Source organism: Mchenga conophoros, linkage group LG7, assembly GCF_057382185.1.
Source record: "Mchenga conophoros isolate Kocher_MC1m ecotype Shallow Benthic linkage group LG7, M_conophoros_male_GT1.1, whole genome shotgun sequence".
Lineage (NCBI taxonomy): Eukaryota > Metazoa > Chordata > Actinopteri > Cichliformes > Cichlidae > Mchenga > Mchenga conophoros.
The window spans coordinates 5,969,124-5,993,050 of record NC_140532.1 but is presented as its reverse complement, the minus strand read 5'-3'; the positions used below and the strand labels follow the sequence as shown (position 1 = coordinate 5,993,050).

Below are 23,927 nucleotides of genomic sequence, written 5' to 3'. Positions count from 1 at the left end.
CCTCTGTCCATCACAATCATTCTTCTGCATCTGTATTTTATCAGAAGTAAGTCCAAAGTGGCTATGTGCTGGGCTACTTGTTGGGACTTATAGACTTCATATATTTAGTAGTAGGTATGGCGTCTGCTTAAATTGCTAAATACACTATCTATCCATCCATCCACTTCCGCTTATCCTTTTTCAGGGTCGCGGGGGTGCTGGAGCCTATCCCAGCTGTCTTAGGGCGAGAGGCGGGGTACACCCTGGACAGGTCGCCAGTCTGTGGCAGAGCTAACACATAGACAGAGACAACCATTCGTGCTCACATTCACTCCTGCACTCACAACTATGGGCAATTTAGAGTTCCCAATTAACCTATCCTCACTAACTGCATGTCTTTGTACTGTGGGAGGAAGCTGGAGTACCCGGGGAGAACCCACGCAAACACAGGGAGAACATGCAAACTCCACACAGGAAGACGCTGGCCTGATGGTGGAATTGAACTCAGGACCTTCTTGCTGTTTACACTAGAAAATATATTCATATTCTTAGAAAAAACTATTATTAGCGACTTGTGTTTATACGCTGCTCTCAAGACAAAGCTGCGTTTGGTTCATTTTAAGATAAATTTCTCTACTTTTATCCTATTACGCGTGACTGTAAGTTCAACATAAATGCAACATGTTGACATGGAAAGCAACATGTAAATATGAACAACCTACAAATCTGCTCTCCTCTACTATCATGTTATACCAATGGACTGATACATATTTCAACTGTCTACATTAAATGAAAAATATGGCAAAACATATAGCATATAAACAGCAGTAATACACTGAAAGCATACGTCCGTAATTCTTAAAGTTTTAACAGTCAGTTGTGTTTAAACGCAACCTGTGCCCAGTCATCCTCTTAAATGTAAATGTAGGTATAATCTTGTCCATTAGTTTCTCTTGTTTGAATTCATTTCTTCTTCCCTGTTCATCCACACCCTGCTTAATCTCAAACTATTCCAGATATTGTACAAACACCTGGCCCACCATATGTGACAAAAAAGCCCAAAAACAAAAACAAAACAACATTACCTCTTTTGCAATGATCTGCAATTATATTCAACTTCTTTTCTCCTCATCAAGTTCCAACTATGAACAAACAAAATCTACTTTAATTGTCCATAATGAATAGATCATTCAGATATAGAAGTGTGGCACAGAGCGACTTCAACTTACTTACAAAAGTATCTGCTGATGATAAAGAGCGCTTTGCAAAAACACTTATGTTAGAGAACTGCATTAAGCTGGAAAGCGCTACAAAGTAATCAGAGAGTTACGATATTTAATCACTTCACACTGATGATTGTCTAGAAATTGTGGACAATTAAAAGGAGACAATTTTGTTCTGTTATTACTCTCCTTAAGTGGGCACCCAGCTAGGATGGTACCAAAGGCACAATGTAGAATGCTCAATGAGGCGAAGAAAAATCCCAGAGTAACAGCTAAAGGCTCAGAGAAATCACTACAGATGGTAACGTTATGCTCATGAGAATAGAGATGTGGAGAAAGAGTTGGTGTGCTGGTGCCTTTGGGCCTAGACAGCTTGCCGTCATCGGGTTTATCAAAGGGTCTTACAGTGGGGCAGCTAAAACTAAGAAGGAGATGGAGCAAGCAAATGACCCTTTTAAACATTAAAGTAAATGTATTACACAGTGGTTCAAACAAATAATAATAACAATAATCTAGAGTGGCCCAGCCCTAAAAATGATTCCAAACATCCATATATGACCTGCATTTGTTGGAAATGCTTCTCCAAAGTAATTTATGGCATCTGTCAAACATGAGGAGCAAACTAAAAGAACAAGAAAAAGTACAAGAAAAGCTACCCGATTAAGAAGGGCATTTAATCTAAAGCATCAAATACTGTATAGTACACTACTCTTATCACACCACACATTTCCCCCAGAAAGCTACATACATTCTGCGAGCGTGTCTTTCACCATATCTCCTCTCTCTCATCCATCTGGCTGAACCATCAACCCAGCAAACAAATAAAACTTTCTCTTTTTTCCATCTCTCTTCTCCGCGAGGCTCTCCCTTTCTCAAAATCTGGTGCAGCCTTCTGCGCTTCCCACTGGCAGCAAAGCACTGACAAATGGCTGCTCAGTGTACCCACTGACGAGCTTTCACACCAACTGACACTATTAATCCCTATTGGGTAAGAAAAGTGAGACATGATGTTCCTATCAAGGGCAGATTGGGGTATATACAAAGCCACTTTGCTTGCTCGCATGGGACATGCAGGACAGAAGGCATTAAAACTCAGTGTTGATACATCACAACACTGTACTATATGTAAGTGTTGAATAAATAGGGAATAATTGAACATGCACTGTAATTCTATGAACATTTAGTCTCTCCCTCTCCTGTCTCACCTTCCTCTTTCCATTAGTAATTTAGGAAAGAAAAGAAAGTGGGATAAGAACGAAGGTACAGTGAGGGGAAGAAGCACTATATGGACACAGATAATGAGAACTCATTTCACACAGTGAGAGCAAATAAAAAAATGGAAGACACGGTTTATATGATCTAGATCCCAGCCACATCAACTACTGTAATGAGGGTTTGTATAATCTGCCATCTGTCCTACAATTACATATCTTCAGTAATGCCAAAGATGTAACATGAGGGGGATGGATAGGCTGCAGTAGATATGTCAAACTGAGGAACATGAGACAGGGTACGACGAACGAGCAGCATTTTTTCTTATCTCAAACTCTTACATTTAAATGGCAGATAAGAGAAATCACAGTCATTCACCAGTTGGCATTTTGAATAGACCGAGGAAAAAAACAGACAAAATCAATAGTGAGAGGGAGACAAATATCAGACGTCTTCTCCTGCATCTTCACCTCATATTACTGAGGTATGAGGAGAGGATCGAAGAGCAGACAAAGATCTGATTTGTCCTGCAGTCTTGTCACTCCATGTGTTTCTGTGCGAAGAGACAGCTGTGATGACTGCTTCCATATGAATCATGTGTCTGTGTTGTGCCACAATATCTTCCTCACTTCCCTCGAGTGGTAAATAATAGGCTGTCAAAATCTGTTTCACCAAAAGTACAGACATAAAGATACTTTCAGCTCCACCAAGAGCCAAAAGGCCAGACGCTTTAGTCAGTCAGTCAACTTGGAGACTGTCATCCTCCACCTGTCCTCCTCAGTGCACTAGAATTGAAACCAAGCTTAATGCTTTAATACGACGAAGTTAAATCTCTGCTCCCTGTGGCTTTTGAAATATCAGTGACATGTAAAAAAAACATGAAAGTTCCTCTGATATCAACTTCTACAATGGCTTAGCAGACTATTAATCCTTCTTACCATCACTTTCTTTCTGCGTGTGACTAAATAAAATTGTTTAAGAAGCTCAAATTCTCCCTAGATACATGTCAGCTTTGCTGCAAATGACTGTTTATCCATTCTTGTCTGGCTAGTGCTTGACTGCTAAAAAGTGGGGCAATTTACTTTCTTATCTATGTCCCATGTCAGTGCATTTAAAGTGCCAATGTCACCTTTGAATGAGCAAGCACGCTCGGCCAAAGATCCTCATCAAGTCAGCAGCGTTTACCTGTTGCAAGCCACACAGTTGTAAATGTATTAAAAGTGATGAAAGTGCCTTTTTTTCTGTCTAAGTTGTTGTTGTTTTTTCATTTTGCAACTGAATTTATGTGCATGTGGTTTAGGACTGCTTCTGAATGTCCATGTGACCTCTGCCAGTCTGTGACGGCAGGCATATGGCACCACTCTACCTCTGCCAGTATGAGTCTACGCCTTTGACAGTGCCAGCTCAGTGGCCCCACAGACCTCTACCATTTTGGCTGTGCACCAAGAAAACAAGTTAATGTTGGTAATTAGGACAGAAAGCTAGTGAAGAGAGCGGAGGAAGAGCTGCCGCGCTGCATGGTTTCTGACAAACTTGGCTTAGGCCTGACATAGCAGAGATAAGAAAGGATTTTTGAGTGTTGAACTTCCAAGAAATTCTTGAAATATTTGATAGAATTATGCAGGATTTCCAGAAAACTCACTGATACTAAATGACAGGGTGCTTTAAGAGTAGGCTGGAAATCAGTCAAAGAAATGCCATGGCGACGTTTAAAAGGGAGCTTTGACGCTAGTCATGTCTAATGTAAGATGTTGTGGGTGTGGATGTTGCAAAATTTATTTTCCTTCTGCGGCTGCTTTGCTTTTTCATTCCACACCATGAATAAGAAAATATGTTTGGTCAATGAAATCACTTACATGTTTGTGAATGCAAAAACATATCCTGTGATCTGCAAAATGATAAAACACAAGGCACAGGAGGAAAAAATAGAACATAATAAAGCTTCTTGCTATGATCAACCCTTGAAATCTATTTAGATTTGTGCAATTAGTCTACATGGTCCAGTATCAGACTGCCTACTTGGCTGTGGTCCTAGCTTGGCTGTTTCATATCAATGTGACTCCTCATTTTCTAAGTAGCACCGTTTTAAATTATGCCAAAACCATCACCACATTTAGATGCAGCCCCTCGCTATTCAGACAACAGATGTTTGCAGGGCATATTAAATCAGAAAAGCAGACATCATCCACATATGACTGCTTTAAAAGCCAAATGAGAGTGTTTGGCTGTTTTGTTGCTGAGAGAAGTCATGACGGCAAAGATAAGCTAACCTGAGACCAGCTCAGGAGAGTCTGCTGAAATAATGCAGTTACTATAACAATATTAGGCCCATACCGCACTCAGCACTGCTTTAATCTTGCCTTGGACAAAAGATTACATGCATAAAGCTTTATGGAAGCAGCGAGAAGTCAGAGTAAAAGGCAGAGAACCTACGTGAACTGTCCACTGTGTGCTGGAAGATCATGCTGGTTTGAAGCAAAGACTTTGTAGTTAAACTTTACCCCACTTGGAAAATTACTAATTCAACACATGTCCCAGGCTACAGACACACATACATACATGCACAAAGCTATAATTAAACCCTGCTGAACAGATTACACTTCCACAGCTGCTTTCTCTATCAATAATCCACTGCTTAATACGCCTGTCTGCTGCTCCTGTTGTTACAGCAGGTGTGTCAACTACACACAAAAGACAGCAAAATCACATCACTTCAGCCATGCATGGCTTGAAATGTAATCATTATTTTGGATCAAATATTTTCATCCTGACACAATAATTTATCCTAATAATGATAAATTGCAGTTTGATGTTTCAATAATGCCACCAGAAATTGGCTGGATCTCTGTTTGACCTCAAATACCAACTGCAGTTGAAAGGACAACTGATAGAAAATGAGGAAGATATTCACACTAAGTGGCCTTGCCAAATTGAGTGGATTAATTACACAAACAGCAAAACAACCGAGGAATCACAATAGCTCTGTCTGCGAGATGCAAGAAAGGCTTTAAATTGAAGATGAATAAGTGATATGTGCAAAAGGAGAAATCACATCAAATAAAAAGGAGGGCAAATTATTTGTACTACCTCTGGTTTCCAGGGTAATTTCTTGGTGTGCTGGCTGAGGAACTTCCGAATACGGGCGTGATCTCTGCCGTCAGCCCCTGCTGTCATTGGCTCGTCATCCTTGAAAAACATACAAAAGAAAAAACAGCACTTTTAAAAATCAGTTACCATAAACCAACACCGATAAAAGGAGTCGACTAATGGCGGTCATGGATCTCAGTGGTTAGACTAAGGCCTTACATTCATGAAAGCACAAATCCATTCACCCATTCACCCATTCACCCATTCATCCATCCATCGATTACTGAGGTAATCTGACTCTCCAGAGGCTGCATATAACTGATATAGGAAATGAAAACACATACTGTACATCGTGAAATAACAGGAAACATCTTTATTTCCCTTCTGTTAAAACCTTGTGTAAATGCCTCCGTACTATTCACGCCTAATCCAGCATTTTGAATTGCCAAAGCCCTAATGTCCAACATACTCCAGTTATTCACCCTGCGGCCAAGATTTTTCCTCCAGGGGACTAAGCCTCGTGCTCCAGCCAGAGCACTGCAGGGCTCTTTCTCTGTGGTCTGCTAAGAGGCATGTACATGCTAATGCTGCGCTGTGACGGGTGGGACAGAGCAGAGAGGAGAGCAAGTTATCAGCTAGCTATGAGGAGATAAAAGGCTGTGTGCCTCCCAGAGGAGGAACAAAGTCGCAGAGCTGTTAAATGAGTGGCAAAGCATCCTCCATTTAGCAGAGATGTCAAAAGAGGCACACCTCCACTGAGAAAAGCTGGAGAGGTTTTCAGCACCCCTGAAATGAGGGGCTTTTGTCGAGAAGGCGCTAGTGTTTGCAAAAGATTCAGGGGAGGAGAAAAAAAAAGATTTTTTTTTTTTTTTTTTTTTAGAGTGGAGGAAGCAAAGAGCCAGAGCTGTCAGATGCCAAGCCTTTGATTACTTTTTTAACTTCCAAGGGAGAGAGATGAAGGAGGGCAGGGAAAATAATGATGAAGAAATGTGACAACAGGCTCCCCTCCTGTCTGTCACCAGAGGAGCGTAAAGTACCTGCTGTTTGTGGGTACCAAAAGACTCACAAACAGACTTATTTCTGTTGCATTTGTGCATGGCGTACACACACACACACACACACACACACACCAACTCAACTAAGGACAAAACATTTATATTGCATCAGCTGGTGTCTCATATAAATCAAAAACAACAGGAACACAAAAAGTATGAGAAAGGACTCAGCGGTCAGTCTGATGAATCAAGAGCTGTTTGAACACTAGCAAACTAAATCCCAGTGCCTGAAGCAAAAATATTTTTTGACACATTCGCTGGAAAGCTTACATGACGCTGAATCTCAAATATTTTTGCTGTTTCACAGCCTTCAACAGCAGATTAAGTTTTGTTAGTAGAACTTTAGTTATGAACCAATAACTGAAAACCTCGCTAATTAAAAGCCCCTTGCTCAGTCTTTAATGAATCCACAGTTAGACTTTTTAAACAGGCTCATCTTTAAATATTAATTTCCACAAAGCTCCATACTTTGATCAGTTTTCTTTCTAATATTACTAGGCATTTATTATGATTATTATTGAGATCCACTCATCCTTCTTTATGTTTGAGGTGTTGTTTATCTCAGCATAAAAGCTGCAAATCTCGGTAGTCTTATAGTAAAGTTTAGACCTTGGGTCGTCTCGGTGACATTGCTTATTATATGCAAACCAAGAGTCTCTTGTTCCTGACAAGTCAGCTTTAACCGTTTACAGGTGGGAGCGATGTTTGAATGATGATTAAAGACAATTCGTGTACAACACATTAGAGATTTTGTAGTGCGTGGTTACTGATTCTAATTTAAAGAGCTAATGTTTTAGAAATAACTTGAAAGAACAGACTTTACTTCTTCACTGTGGACAGTAATTCACAGGGACACAACTCAGTAAACTGCTGCCTCAGCGTGATCTAACTCAAAGTCTGCTTATCGATGCAATACTAAAAGGTACAGTTAACTCATTGACCCGAGGCTGCGCTGCATTCTTCATGAGCTGTATCTCCTTTTTTCCCCACTATAGTGTGTATTGACTTTCCACTTTGACAAGTTGTTGCTATTACTTACAATGCACAAATACTCACAAAGACTCATTATTTCAGACTTACAAATCTCATTGTTTGCTGGCACAGGGCCCAGAACCATGTTAACATGTTTTACTGATAATTAATGTTGATACTAACTGGGGCCTGTCAGATGACATTATATATTAGAAGTTGCATCAAGGCAAAACAGGAAATATCAATCACACTGATGAGGCTGCCTATTTATCATATGTTTACAACGCTATTTACCTTTTTGACTTTTACTCAAATGGAATAACAAATGATCTATTACACAGCGCACACAGATCTGCTGTGGGAGGAATGAATCAGGGACATAAGGAGTTGAGTGATAGAACCGATCAGAGAGATTTTATCACTGAAATCCATCCATCTCGACTGTCAAAACCCTCGCTTTTGTGGGTGCTTGCCTCCCAGCTGTTTCCTTCCAGGCTCCACATGTTCAGAGAGCGAAATTCAAATGGATGACCTTGCTGATCCTAGGCTTGGAAAACAGCTGGGAACAGTGTCCTGGAATACCAATGAGCTTAATTAATCTGCTTTGCTAAACACAAACAAGCACCAGCATCTGCAAAAATCGGTATCGCAGAGAACGGGAAAGAGGGGCAGGGAAGTGGGGCTCATCTCACAAATCTTTTTTTTCCCCCTCCACCATCTATTACCAGCCAACTAAGACAGATTCCACAAGTCCACAAATCCTAATTTCCAACCACGTGAGACTTGATAACCACAGTGGACTAATTGCAATAAATTAACTTCTTTATTCATATTAACTGCCCCACAGGTATACAGTATGTTAATTAGCCCTAACATAATAGTAATAATTCTTCCGATTTTGCATGTTGTAGTTTCAGTGAATCAGCAGTGGCTCCTGGTAACTGATTGATCTAATTAAAATATGGAAATAGATGCAAAGACACTGGGATATGACAAGTGACTAATCACAAATTATTCATCATTTATAATAATGACAAAATATTATCAAATATTATCAGTGGCACAATAAAGAGGAACAGGAACAACTGAGAGAAGTTTGATAACAGTGCACGGTATGTTTAGGAAGTCTAGTCCTCAGAAATCTCTCCGGCACAGCCAATGTCTGCAGTGAATGTAGACTGCCAGAATCCCCTTTACTGAACAGACCAAACAGACCACTGTCTGCTTCGTTTCTGAGGAGTACCAGATAGCTCTGTGCAGCATTACACACTCACCAGCACCGGTGATCTGTATGTGATGTGACTACAGCTGAAGAGATGGATTTTCAGTTCGCAACTTTCTGGACACACCGGGATCCATAAATTTACTGTTTCTTTCTAGCACAGTTAAACAGTAAGAGGGGAAAAATAACTTCAATTTATTTTATTGAAAAGGAAAAAAAAACTGTGCTAGCTTAATTTAAATTAACAGGGACAAAGGCAGGTTCTCAGGCCTACAGCTAGACTTTCCTCGCTGCAGTAGTAACAAAGTAAAAAAAAGCACAGCACATTTTCTTATCCTTACCCAAGGCTAACTTCAACATCTAAATGATAATCTAACTTAAAAAAAGGAAATGAAGCGCCATGGGTTGGCTTGATTTTAATCTTATTCTTGTCAGTTTGTTGCTTTTCACTACTTTACATCATCATGAAGAAAAATAAAGGAAAACTGGGTCTGTGATAAACAAAGAAAGCAGCACAGGGAACAATAAGAAACCTTTGATTTTCGAAATGCTCCGCTTGACGGCTGAGGGAGATGAGTAAGACAAAAACATTATTATGTGGCTCACTTTTTCCGCTTCTTTATGCCTTAAAGGGCAATTATGCCAGCTTAACAGAGATATGTATTAGAGAAAATTACTGAATTATCACCACAAGAGTCTTTTAGGGATCCAAAAACATGTTTATGCAAGTCCTTGGACATTTTTCAAGGAGCACAACAAGGTCATTATTTGAAAGGGCCCATACATTGCGCTTCACTAACCACCAACACGCTCACTATGGCAACACAGGGTTTTTCAGCAGCGGCTGATATAAAAAAAAGCTTATGAGCTAGCGCCTGAGTTTATACATTTTTCCTCATTTGTTCTGTGCATTACAATATATTCTGTAATATTCTATAATACAGGTACAAGTATAGCAAATGAGATGTGAAGGGTAAGTCTGTCACTCACCTTTGATCCACACACAAAGGTGAATTTCTCGTGGGTGGTCATTGCTTCTCATGACAATATATCGGCAGAGAACATTGCATTTATTGTTGTAACTGCAATGCTATTTAGCTGTAAATAAAAAGAGTCAGGGACATAATTATATCTTTCTACCTATAGACAGTATATTGAGGAAACAATGCCCCGAAAGCATGTTCATATTATATAATTCATGTTCATCAAAGAGTTTAATCTTAAACTGTGAAAGCTGCCTGACCAACCCTGGCCATTTTTATAAAAATTGTGTCTATCACTAGCACATCAGCGCTGCTAGAAACTGAAATTTAATTTTGCCTGCAAACTGTCGTGGCCGCTCTGAGTGTTGGCTATGAATAGAATTGTCCTGGGAACCACCTCGGTGATCCTGGATCAGTACTCGAGTGTGCTGAGAGGTTGAATAAATCTGCACCCTGATCTCACAATCTAGTTCTAGTCTATTTCAGTAAGAATTCAGCTTTTGGAGTCCCAATACCCTTACAACCAAAATCCCTATTTCATTTAACAAAGTAGCTGGCACTGCTGAATAGAAATCAGCTCAACCAAATGCATTCAGTTAAATGATTGCAGAACAAATCCCAACCAAGAGAACCAAGGAATGCAACTATTTTTGTCTCACTGCTTGCATTATTCATGTAAGAAATTACATGCTGGTCAATGGAACAACAGTAGCAAGGCTGAGTGAGGAGGAGAAGGAGAAAAATGGAACATAAATAAGGAACGGCTGCAGCCGATAATAAGAGTGATAGAGTCAGGAGCTCCAATTCATTGGCTGGAAGATTAATGGTGCAGAGATGAATACAGCAGGGAGACAATAAGACACAAAAGGGGAAGAAGGAGGAGAGAGAGGGAGGCAAGAGAGGAGATGGACAGATGGGGAGATGAAAAACTGCAGACAGTTGAAGCAGAAAAGTTAGAGGGTGACCTGTTTGGTATTTACAGAGCACAGATTTTCATGTGATGATGTGTGTAGTGTGTGCACGCATTCATTTTTACTGAAAACATGTGTCTGCATTCATGCATCTAAATGTACAGCCAGCACAAACTGAGTAAGTCGACATCGATTTAATTTAATTTTGGTGGCTGTGTCAGAACTGTATGGAAATATTTAATTAGTTTTCACAATATAACTTATACATTTATAGCTGTTTATACTGTTATACGTACCTTTCGGTACAGCATTAGGAAAATACTCTGTGAAATGACAGTTCAAAGTGTCTTAGATCTTTATCATTTCTGTGTGAATAGTAGTTGATTAGGACAGGGGTCTTATTTAGTGAAAAAGGAGAGATCACGTGAAAGGAATCGAGAACAAACGCAGAGAGTAGAAAGAGAGAGCCAGAATCTGAGCAGGAATCCAGCCTGATGCCAAACACACTGTAAGTTTGAACAGCATGTCAGTATTTTGTTGCCCGGGCAATGAAATGTATTACTCTTCTACCATCGAGCAATTGGGAGGAAAGAGAGAAATGAAGCCACATTAGGCCTGACTTTTATGTCCAGGCTGATTACTATTGACGGGGTGTGACACGGGGCAGCTGGCAAACAGAACAGGCAAACACTCAACTGCCAATCATCGCTGACCTGCCGGGGCTCAGTCTGACCTAATCAACACACAGCCTCCTTCAGAGGTGGCCTCACACAGTGATGGATATACACAGATGTACCGACAAACAATTCTGCAGTGCCATAAGGCTACAGTGATGTTGAAAGTACTGGTAAAAACAGGTTTCTTATCAAATATAAGCAGAAGGACAAAAATGTCAAAAGTGTGGATAAATAGTATTTTCCTATTCATATTTTCAAAATATGAACTTGTTGCTACATTACTTGTTCATAAAATAGAGTATTTTATCAAAAAGCACCTGGTTCCTTTCTTTGAGAGAGCACTGTTCCGCCAAGAAATTGAAAATACATGAATCACTTTCTTATAATGACACGAATGCTGAAGAAAAGGCTTTTTGTGGGATGTCGTTTGCTTGTTCCAACAACGACAGAGAGAAAAAAATATAGCAGAGGAGAAGAGTTTCAAATGTCACAGAAAAGTTTATAGAGTGACAGTACTTGTTGGATTGTGTAGATTTGCTGCCAGGGTTTTGGACATATTAAGCCTTTCCCGTACTTTGGTGGGTAATCTAATTAGGATCCTGTTACAGTAAATCCAGATGAGACGAAACAAATAGACGAAGGGTTTGTGCAAGCGGGTCTGATCGACCTTCTGCTGTCTATGTTGCAGCTTCTGTTTGTGAATTCACTTTAAGTTCCATTTTATATTCTGTCTTTTTGTCTTACAATCTGTGCATGTCTACATCTGAAATTCTCTGCTGGTGTTATTTGGTTTTCTTACAAGGGGTAGAGTGTGATAGGCACAGAAGTGGTTTGGCAATGATGAAACAGGCTGCTTTCCTGGGGCAAATAGCATCTAAAATGCAATGCCTGACCTGAAAACGAAAGCACTTTTCTCTCTCCGTTGCTTCACCTGTTCATGTGTGTTTGTGTGTTTAAGAATGTGAACTCCGCTATGAACTATGTGCGTATCACATGCCCAGCATCCAAATCTCAGCACATCTGCTAGATGGACATCAAAGCATAAAGATTTTAAAATGCTCTCTCCTCCCGCTTCACACAGCAAATTCAGAATGGGGTGACTTTTCATCCACGCAGCACACAGATGTATACCACATAACTAATTAGTAAAGGAAGCGCATCAAAAAGCTCAAGTGTATTATGAATGACAGATGCATCTGTGAAAAGTTTAATAATTGGATAGGGAATGTTCCAGAGTCTCTAATCTGAAAATGGCCATTTTTAAGCTCAACCACATTATCACATGGAACAGTAAGTACAGCCCTCCGTTTACACTCTCAACTCATTACATTTGGAATTAAGGGTTCCAGATTAGGTGCCAGTGATCTGAACCTCTTTAAACTGCTTAAAACTTTAACAGCTATAGAGTTTTCTCTCAGAAGGGTGGCTGTGGCTCAGCCAACCAGTGGCGAGTGGTTCCTGAGCTCCTTACTGTCACTGGGTGAAATCTCATGCAAAGAGGGTTTTCAGGTTGCTAGCACATGTGGTCTCCTGTATTTTGCATGGAAGACAACCATGTGTCTGTAAATACTTTCAAAAGTCACTACTAAATGGCCGGCAGTCAAACTTGAAGTGCAACCAGAAATATGGTAGTAAAAGTTTTGCATCAGCACCACAGCCCACATGTTTAAACAGCACTACTTTTATTTTGACAAACAGCCTTCATTTCCTGTTTGTGTCACACTTTTCACAGTTTCCTCACTGATCAGAGAGCTCCTTGCGAGCGTTTGCAAGCAAGCACTCCATGGTGCTACAGGCAACTGTGGTAATCTGCTAGTGTCCATAGCAATGGCAGGGAACAAAGCGTCTCGGAAATATTACGTTTTCCTGTGCAATGAAGAAAAACGTAGCTTTTAGAAGACATTCAAGGTGAAAAGGGAGAAAACACTGATAAAACTACTTCAGTGTGCTTATGAAAAGCCAAAAAGACATTCAATTGATCCAACTTTGTCACACATTCAAAATGGCAGACAAGTTAATGTCACATGGTTAGCAATCACATGACCTCAATAATCAGCTTTTCTACTCGCTATTTAACTGTGTGGCCCTTTAAGGCTTAGAGTTAAAGCTCTGTAAGACCTCCAGGAAAAAACAGAAGAAGAAAGAAAGTCTAGCAAAATAACCAAATTATACAAAAGAAATGATCCAACTGCAAGTAGTATATTCTATTAAGTGGTTTAGCTTTAACATGACTGCCTTGCTTTAAACCTATAATTTAGTCCACTAGATGCAGTGGACCAACTTCTCTGGCATCATGACAGGAAAAAGGCAGTTTTGTGTTAGAAGGACAACCTTCTTAGATAAGTGCTCTGGAAGATTAATGATTTGCCAGTTGGGGCCATGAAAGGGACCTGAGCTATTCTGAACTCATTGTAAAGTCTTGTCATATTTTAAATGGCCAGTGCTCTCTCATGTCCAGCATCCCTGAGACATTGCGACTATATTAGAAAAGGGGAAACTTGCTGAAAAATTTAGACAATTTTATCTCTAAGGTCGACCAGTCGATGCGAAAACAAGGTTTCCAAGGACCTCGAAATTTAATTAAAAGACATGCAGGTAACTCATAAATGTAGGTGTCTAAATGAACTTTCAAAGAGAGATGAAATAGCAAAAAACTCACTTGCATGGAAGTCGTCCCAGAAAAAGCCTTCAAACAAGAAAAAAAGAGTTTCCGACAAGAAGATCCGAGTATAATTATAGCCTTCCAGTGACACAGGTGTGAACTAGTCATGTGCTATGGGTCTGAACCAGGGATACGGTTGTTTAGCCACAGTAACAGTGGACATTTGTGCAAACCAAAATGCTTTAAGGAAAATAACTTCTTACCAAATCTGAAACACGAAGGTGGAAATGACTGCTGAACAGCTGACTGCTATTAGTTTTAAATCACATCAAAGACTGCTTAACCTCCTAAGACCCGAACTCTTCCACAACATGCATTTTTAATTTCTCTTTGATATTTGGGCATAATGGGACCTGATGAATGTAAAAACAAAGAATTACCAGATTTTTATTTTTTTTAAATTTTTTTTTACCAGATTTTTGTTTCTAAGAAAAATAAGAGCCACATATGAGGATATTTGTTTAAAATTTCGATAGAACAGTAGCAGTATAATGTCCTCGTAAGTGGATATCAGGCCCTTGTAGAGCAAAATTAAGTATTTTGGTCTAAATAACCCAAAATGTGATGTCCACATATGTGGACACCAGGTCCTAGGAGGTTAAAGATAACGTGAAGCCAGATGAAAATGAAACACAAGCAGAGCTATCAACGGGATTCAGAGGTTCCCTTCAATACAGATTAGCACATCCACCAAGGAATGGTTAAAAGAATAAAACGAGGGCTAATCAAGGAAATTGCCAAAGGCTGAATTTCATTCTAAAAAAATTTTGGTAAAAGGTTTAAAGAACTCACAACACTTTCAACTAAATACACACAGCATGAGACAGAGACGCGTAGACAATTATGAAAAATGCATACACATAGTTATTTCTACTAAAGAGGAAATAGCTTCTGACACCACAGAAATACTTTCCTTTTTCCCAATTCTTATTATTTTTTTTATCATTACTTATTTACTTATTTTTTATTATCTGTGATTATAAGTTAAGATGTCACGCACAGAGGACCTCAACTCCTATTGTGAAGATTTTGCCCAAAATCAACACGTATAATTCTATAATGTATATATTTATTTTATTTTATACTGCTTTGAATACATTAAGCGTACTGACAAGGGACAACAGATGCGCCAGTCATCACAACATAATCAGAAGAAACTGACTGGCTCAAAATTTGATTGCTAATGCTGAATACAAACCATTACAAAGTAAATGTATTTAAATTGCAAAAAAAACCCCAAAACAAATGCAACAGTGCAAAAATATCCAAAACCCTTTGTTATAACAACTTATTGTTTTTAACTATAAAAAGCACATTTGTAACTAGCTTCCCTAGTGATAACTGATTTCCCAGTGTCCCAGTTAACAAGTCCAGCGAGTAAACACTCACAGTAACCACCGTACTACACCGGAACACCTAACGGCATCTGAATAAAATGGGGCCATTAGTTACACCTGTATTTGACAAGTTGGAATGTTTTTTATGGGCTAAATGTGAGCTGAGCGGTGTTCTGCGTCGTGCAGCCATTTCAGCTGCAAGTTGAATTTTACCACTCACAGCTTTGTCGCCACTGTGGTGAGAAAACAGTACATTTCTGGGACTTTGGAGCAAACCTTGAAAAATAACTTTCTCCCCAATACATAAAATATTAAAGGGAGTTTGAACTCCAAATTATATTTTTCATATTTTTTTAAAGACCAAAAGAAGCCTAATGATTTATATATGAGAGTGTGCAATAAATACTCAGCACAGCTGTGTAATTACACATATCTCTGTATTTAAGAGCATCCCAGTAGACAAGACGACAATTACTGTACATCTGAAGGTCGAGCTAACAAGACATACTAACTGTGTAATTTGTGCTGGAGAACCTTTGGCATGCTGTATCTGTAATATGTGCAGCAGATTCTTTACTGCCCGGCCAATTTCTGTAACTGACATTTGTGCAGTCCAGCTTCCTCTGTCCTCCTTTAGTAGTTTCTCCCCTCTATCCATCTTCCTTGGGTAATTTTCCAGTTCTTTTCCATCTACTTTTTACTTTATTTTTAATCTAATTTAACTGATTTCCCTCCAAGTACAGAGAAAGCGAAATGAATTTTAATACAAAACCAACCCATCCCTGATTTGATATATAAGAAACCACTTATTACGTAAGCTCTTTACATGTAGTTTATGTTTGCCAACCACTCAGCATCAAATTTGCACTACAAAAAGCCCTAAACTTTCTCTCTGCTCGCTATCTCTATCTGAGAAAGACTAATTATTTTTTTAGCTCTAGGAGCAGAGAACATGTCATACTCAGTGTTGCCTCTTAAAGAAAGCTGGGTCTGTAAGTAGCTCTGCATCCTCTCGCGGTTTGCAGACATGCGTCTGTTTCGCATGTCAGGCATCTTTAACCTTAGCGACATATTTTGAGAAACTGCTTTAGCCTTTCTCTTTCTTCCTGAAGCCTCTCTTCCTGAGAGCAAGTCAAACTGACAGAATAGATATGGGCGTGTTTGAGTAGGAAGCTGCCAGATAATAAACTGCGTCAAAACTAATGTCTCTTCAGCTTTCGCCTCCACAGCCCACTTCATCAACTGCACACCTGTTTGGAGATCTCAGATCCACGTGTTGGTCTCATCTATTACCATCTCAGTCAAAAATTAAATAAATAAGAAATCTCTAACTCACTTCCCTTCATTTGCCTCTAAGATGTTTTATGCAGCATAGTCATCTGTAAACATGCCTCATTCCCGTTTGTCACCAAGACAACAAGACAGACAAAGAGTAATTAAAATTGCCCCTGCTGCTTTGTGCTTAATGTCCCTGTCAACCCAATATAGCCTCAGAGCCACTTCACAGCAATGTGCTGCCTACATTTGGCCCAGGAGCTCTTTTACATTGCCAAGTCACACTGCAAAGTACTGAGCTGAGGTGCAATTCATAAAATTATTCCGCTCACCTGACAGCGAAAATGTACAAAATGGGGAAGCTTTTATTTTTCACAACAGTGAAATGCATCACTATTTGGGGGGGTTACAAGCTGAAGTTGTAGAATCACTTGGGCTAAGCCTTTAAAAGTTTGACAAAATTACTGCCATACCAAAGAAGAACATGTCGAAGTAGGCAACAGTGACAGAGAGAACACTCTGAACACTTTATAAGTTAAGATTTATTGTATTTGTAATAAGTGCAGACTACTTCATGCAGACAGTAGATTGGTGCAGTCTTTTAGTAAGCTCAATTGGAGGTTTTTCAAAGAGCATATGTTGTGTGAACCATGCTTTCTGTACATATCTGAAAAACACTGAATACAGAATTATAGTTTTGATATGAATGACACCTTTGATCACCTGCGCACGATTCTGACATCACTGCTTTGTCTGACTGGCTTTCAGATGTCATCATTCAGCCTGTAACTTCTTTGAAATCTGCTCTATTTTAGCACCCAAGTAGCAAACTATCAAGCAACTTAGTGGCTGGGCTATTCACTGGTGTCTGCACAAGTTAGTGGAGATGGATAGTAGAGAAAAGCGCAATGAATCTTCATCATAGCCAGTCACTGCTTGTCTCTCGCCCATGTACACCCACAGTCCCAAGCTGTTCATTTGTCTTAAAGCTATGATTGTACATCTCAGACCTCATGCTCATTCAGTCCCCTTCCCTGTCCCCCTCCGTGCTTCCATCCATGCTTCTGTCTGTCCATCCAGCCTCTAGACACTCAGATGGAGGTGGAAAGGTAATTTATAGCTTATCCCAGGACACGGCATCCACCTCTATTTACAGCACACCCACATTGTTCTGGAGACCCCATCAATATCAGGCAGGTGCGTGGGTTGTAATATCATCTATCTGCAAGTGTCTTGTCAGATCAGAGATGACACGTACCATGGAAAGACACACCAGCACCTCTAGTACTGTATACAGAGACATCAAGAATCCCACACACTATAGGATTCCACTCACTCATACCCTACACACAAAAAGAGAGAAATGGTCTTTGATATACTCTATGATTAAAATTTCACTGTCTGCATGCAATTTATGTTGTGTTCTATGCTGTAAATGATAAAGACTGAAATAACAAAACCTATAAGAAATTCTCCAACATATATAGATGCAATAGGGATACAGAGGAGTATAAATTGGCAAACCCAATAGCTAACAGGTTTGAATCTGATGGCAGAATTTTCACGGCAGGAGAAGAAGATGACTGGCTGTGACAAAGCGGTTGCTCTGGGTCAAGGGTTGTTCTTTCAGTCTTACTCCGTACATCTGTCTCGTCACCTCTGCTTCTTTTACCATGACATGACATTTTCGTCAGAAATTTCTTCTTCTCTCTGTCAGTCACACCAACAGCTAGAGAAAAAGGTGCAAATCCTCTGAACTTACAAGTGTTTCTGCTTTGATTTTGCCCAAAATGTAATTTGATTTTCATGTAAGCTTCAATCACACGGAAACATCTGACTAAACTTATAAAACCCAAGAACTTTTTGTCTTTTTTTGAGCACATTAAGTAATCAGAAGGCTGTCTGGGAAAAGTAAGTGAACTCTAAAAACACATAAAAGCTCCTTTAGCAGCAGCAAAACTCAAAGCTTTTTTTCTGGTCTTTTGTGAGACTTGAATAATGATAAGACATTCTGGATCATTCCTTTCGCAAAAAAACGGTTTCAATTCACCATTTTGTTTTGGCTGATGTCTTGATTGAACAGCTCTGTTTGGGTTAAGCCAAACCCTGTCAGATGAGCTAAGGTTAGTTCATTTCCTTGGCCATTTAAGAAACCTATTATACTGATTTACTTTTGTCTTTTCTTTGCACCTCATAAAGCCTCTCCCAAACCTCTGGTTATGGACGGCTGCTCTGGCAGCCTCCAGTAAATTGTTTTTGCTACAATTCCCAACACTAGATGTTGAGGTCCTTAGGCAAGTCACTCAGGACCAAGATGGTCTGTTGCTTCGCAATTTAGGCAAGGCAAGGCAAGGCAAGTTTATTTGTATAGCACAATTCAACAACAAGGTGATTCAAAGTGCTTTACAGAGACATTAGAAACAAGAACAAATAAAAAGCATGATTTAAAATTGATTAAAACAAGCAAATAAACTAACTAACTAATTAACAAACAAACAAACAAACAAACAAACAAACAAACAAAACAAAACAGTATATAAAATCAAAACAGATAAAATCAGAACAGTAGATAAAATCAGTAGTTAAATGTAAGTTTTGAAATTTAAGCTTAAAGTGTGGATTTGGTGCTTTATTCAAATGCAGCTGAGAACAGGTGAGTCTTCAACCTGGATTTAAATAAACTGAGTGTTTCAGCTGATCTGAGGCTTTTTGGGAGTTTGTTCCAGATATAAGGAGCATAAAAGCTGAATGCAGCTTCTCCGTGTCTGGTTCTGACTCTGGGAACTGATAAAAGACCGGATCCAGATGACCTGAGGGATCTGGAAGGTTCATACTGGGTCAGGAGGTCATTGATGTATTTTGGTCCTAAACCATTCAGAGCTTTATAGGCCAGCATCAGAACTTTAAAGTCTATCCTCTGACGGACAGGCAGCCAGTGTAAGGACCTCAGAGCTGGACTGATGTGGTCCACTTTTTTGGTCTTAGTGAGGACTCGAGCAGCAGAGTTCTGAATGAGCTGTAGTTGTCTGACTGATTTTTTAGGTAGACCTGTAAAGATGCTGTTACAGTAATCAAGCCTACTAAAGATGAATGCATGGACTAGTTTTTCCAGGTCCTGTTGAGACATCAGATCTTTTATCCTTGATATATTCTTGAGGTGATAGTAAGCTGACTTTGTTATTGTCTTAATGTGTTTTTCTAAGTTTAGGTCTGCATCCATCACTACACCCAAATTTCTCGCCTGGTTTGTGGTTTTTAGATGTATAGATTGAAGTTCTCTGGTGACCTGTAATCGTTTTTCTTTGGCGCCAAAGACTATTACCTCAGTTTTGTTTTTGTTTAGCTGGAGAAAATTGTGGCACAACCAGTCATTGATTTCCTCAATGCATTTACCAAGAGCCTGTACAGGGCCTCGGTCTCCTGGTGACATTGTGATATATATTTGTGTGTCATCTGCATAGCTGTGATAGTTTATTTTGTTGTTGTTTATAATCTGTGCCAGTGGGAGCATGTAGATGTTAAACAGAAGGGGTCCCAAGATGGAACCTTGGGGAACTCCACATGTGATACTTGTCTGCTCAGATGTGAAGTTACCTATTGATACAAAGTATTTCCTGTTTTCTACGTATGTTTTGAACCAGTTTAGTACAGTTTTTTTAGATGTGGTTTTGATATAGGTGTGCAATGCACATTCTTGATCGATAGAAATATAGTTCAGCTTTTCTTTATTTTTTCAACTATATATTTATTTATTTATGATCACACCTGTTGGATTTGCTGTGAACTCTGCAGGATGCCCACTCTCAAGGAGAGTAGCAACTTTACACCTCCCCCATTGGTCTATTTTGAGACTAGAAGTAATTTTTTTCCTCACTTTCTCTGTTATGCATCTCTATAATACTAAGGTTTCTATACAGTGCTCTAATGTCCTGTGAAAGTTGTGGCTGAGGCAACGCACCAACCAATCTTCTGGGAAGAGCCGACTTTATCAGTAACAGGGCTCGACAACGCAGTACATTGCACGTATTCCCTTAAGCTGAGTTAGCAGAGAGATTTAGTGACATTTTCCAGCCTGGACTAAACGATTACTTAGTGTGTTTAATAAACACATGAAAACCATGTGTCATTACTTCAGTGAGAATGTGGCTATAATTGCAACTTAAGCCCTATTCACATAAAAAGCAGCATCACCTCATTTTGTAATAATTACAGAAATGGTCTGTGATCTGAGCCCCAAGCAAATCTGCCCTGCCCATTATTTCTAAAGAAAAAAAAAAAAAACAACCTCATATTATCCAACATTTTCCCAAACACTGAGGTAATAGTATTTGTCCTATTTAAATTGGCACTCGTGGTTTTCATTATTTTCCTCTCCTCCCTCTGTTCTGCTTCATTCTCTCATCACAACTATGGAGGCTGTGTGAGTACATATGAGGTCTCCTGGTAATACCAACCACACACAAGTAGGACTTTAGATGAAGGCTACATCACATTTCATGTGTAATCAATGCAGAAATTCTGGTAAACGTAAAGGGTTTACTCACTTTTGTGCAACTCTACTTGCTCTTTGCCTAGATAAAATGTAGGAGCACAATTTTGCACATAGTATAATGGGTCTTTTACCACATAGAGTTGCTTCATTATGGCTCCAGGTGAGCACGAATTCCCCATCTTTTCTGACAAAAAAAATAAAGTTTTTCTACATGAATAAGTCAGGATAGTCAGTGCTTTCACATTTTCATGCTACATTTCACAAAATAGGCATGCGAAATGATTCAAACACTTCGACATGCCTTCTTTCATGTGCTAGTGTCACAACAAACTGAGTGCAAGCCGCGATTGTACTTTTGTTGTTCTTTGCTATTGCAGCTTTAGATTATTAAAGATGTTTGGCTTTTGTGTCTTTATGAGTTGACTGCCAAGTTCCAGTTTTATCTTTAAATAACCTATAAACCTGTGCTTTCTTATATGTTCAAAAAAGAGGTCAAAGTAAACAGCAAAGAGTGTTCTTGCCAACTAAATCTGTGAAAAGTGTCTGTGAAAAGTCTTCTCAATAGGAAGAAATGCACACAACTCAATTCTGCTCCAGAAATATGAACAAAATTGCATTTTTCAAGCGAATTGGTTGATTTCTGGCGAGCCTGTATGACAGCAGAGAAAAAAAGTGGGAAGCAGATGTGACACGTTTGACCTCTGCTCCATTAGTTTCCAGCAGTCAGCCATCTGACAAAAAAGTACAGACTCTCCTGTGTGGATGTTTTGGTTTTGTGTCATATGTCCCTGGACTATGAAGCAAAGCTGGCTAGTTAGTGTTAGTATCGGGAAGGCGCTTAACGATTCTGTCTGTGATATGTGCTAATTAATGTTTGGTGCAAGCGACACTGTTTGCCTTAAAACTCAGTTCACTAGTTTATGACGAGACCTTATCCAGGACTGAGACAACACGGAGAGGGGAAAAGAAGAGATCGCTTTTATATAAAATCTTGGAAGTACAACCACTGCTTGTTAAAGCATACTTGGTGTTTCTTCGCTCAAAAATTGCTCCCACATGTGCCAAAACACTCCTCATCCAACAATTAGTCACTAAATAGTACACCTCTCAGCTTTAATGCATATTTAGTGTAACAATGATGAGCATTAAATTGACCTTGAATAGAAAATAGGTCTCAAAGGGTCATCTAGCTAATTTAGTTAAACAAATCTTTACCTCTTACACACTGGCATCCAGTCATTTGTTTTCAGTTCTGAACAAGAGTGAGCAAAAGATATGTACTTGTGCTACACCATTGACTCACTGGTTACAATTAACATAGTGCTTCTCCAGACTGGTCAGATGCAAATTAAAAAAGCCAATAAAGATTGGTTTTCTCCCACAAGCTGCCATCTCACAGGAGTCTGAATGGCTACTCTGGATCCATCCCTGCCTCCCAGCCAGCAGCATTGACCCACGTGTCGATATACCTGTAAATTTCTTCTGGCTAAAGTGAGAAAAATCAAGGCAGCAGGTTGTTTAATGACAGAATAAATCCAGGAGGATGTTCAAAGCAATTGATATCCTGACAATACCATCAGACTCCAACAAAGCACTTCTGTCCACTATTGTAGCGAGATTAATAGCCTGTTTGGTTGTCCTGCTTAAGTCTTTAACCCAGGATAAGTAGAAAAACCACCATCTTGTCTTTTTTAAAGTTGTTTCATGCTCAAGGTTTGATGACAGTGCAAGTCATCATAGGAGCATGTGAAATGCAAAATATCTGAAATACAGCACGACTGAAACCGAACTGATCATTTACCAGCGTGGCAGAGATCAAATTTGATCTGGGTTTTCTAAGATAATCAAAGCAGTGTGGCAGTTATACTGACAACTAGGCATAATATCACAAAAATAATACTATAATAAAACAAAGAAGTGGTATTTTAAAGTAAAAGCAGATCTTTTTCTTAAACCTGAGGAATGAGGTGAGGCTGAGACAATGAAAAGGCTGAGAAAAAAAGAAATATTATTTAGGCTTAAGAGACTTAGGGATGGGTTATCATATGTGCATGCCTTCCTATATTCCATCAAAGTAAACATGAAGGCAGCAGGTGGGCAGCAGGTGCATCATCATATTAACTTGCAGAAAAAGGTCTTTGTCAGCTGTGATAACTGCTGAGACTATTTTCTAAGACTAGTTTATCAGACAGACAGAGAAAATAGGAAAATAAAACAAATCCCTCCTTATCAACGTGTCTTTATTTCTTTCGAACAAACTGATTTTTAAATGTTCATACACACATTTTGTGGATTCTTTGTACATCAGCATAAACAGTGCAATTGAACAGTGGAATTGCTAATCCGCAATCACATATCAAATATGAATGAAGCTTTGTTACACAGTGTCAAAAATCATTTAATAATTGTTGTCGTTGACAAATAAAATAACAGCCTGTCTTGATTATAATACAGTGTTTATATACTGCTCATAAATACTAAATATGAGTGTGAATATCTCCACTTACACTAAACAATGATCCCCAATATTCTCTTTATTGTTGAAGATCAGAGACAAAAATTGGTAGAAGTAGAGACAAAGGTGACAAAGAAGTGATGATGAGGCAAATAAAGATCTTTAAAAGAAGAGAAGAAGAAAGTGTGTGACCGTGGATGATGAATCAGACAAAGATCCTGAGAGATCAATCAGCAGGCTCCAAGTGTCTGGTTTCTGCCTGGACAGCATGGGGACAGCAGAGATCAATAAGGAGCAAGGCCTCCTGGCTGGTGGCTGGTTCAGCACGGGTGGAAATAGATTATAAACTGAAACACATACTCCAGTTTTCTACTTCAATAAGCAG

General features: G+C 39.3%; 1 protein-coding gene across 1 annotated transcript in view; it reads right to left on the bottom strand.

Annotated features, from left to right (window-relative positions):
• The window catches only part of b4galnt4a (beta-1,4-N-acetyl-galactosaminyl transferase 4a), a 151,928-nt gene that overhangs the window by 61,734 nt on the left and 66,267 nt on the right, over positions 1–23,927 (bottom strand). Inside the window, exon 3 of the mRNA XM_085281730.1 lies at positions 5,502–5,600. Within this exon, the coding sequence (XP_085137856.1) occupies positions 5,502–5,600 (99 nt within the window). The remainder of the gene's footprint in view (positions 1–5,501; positions 5,601–23,927) is intronic.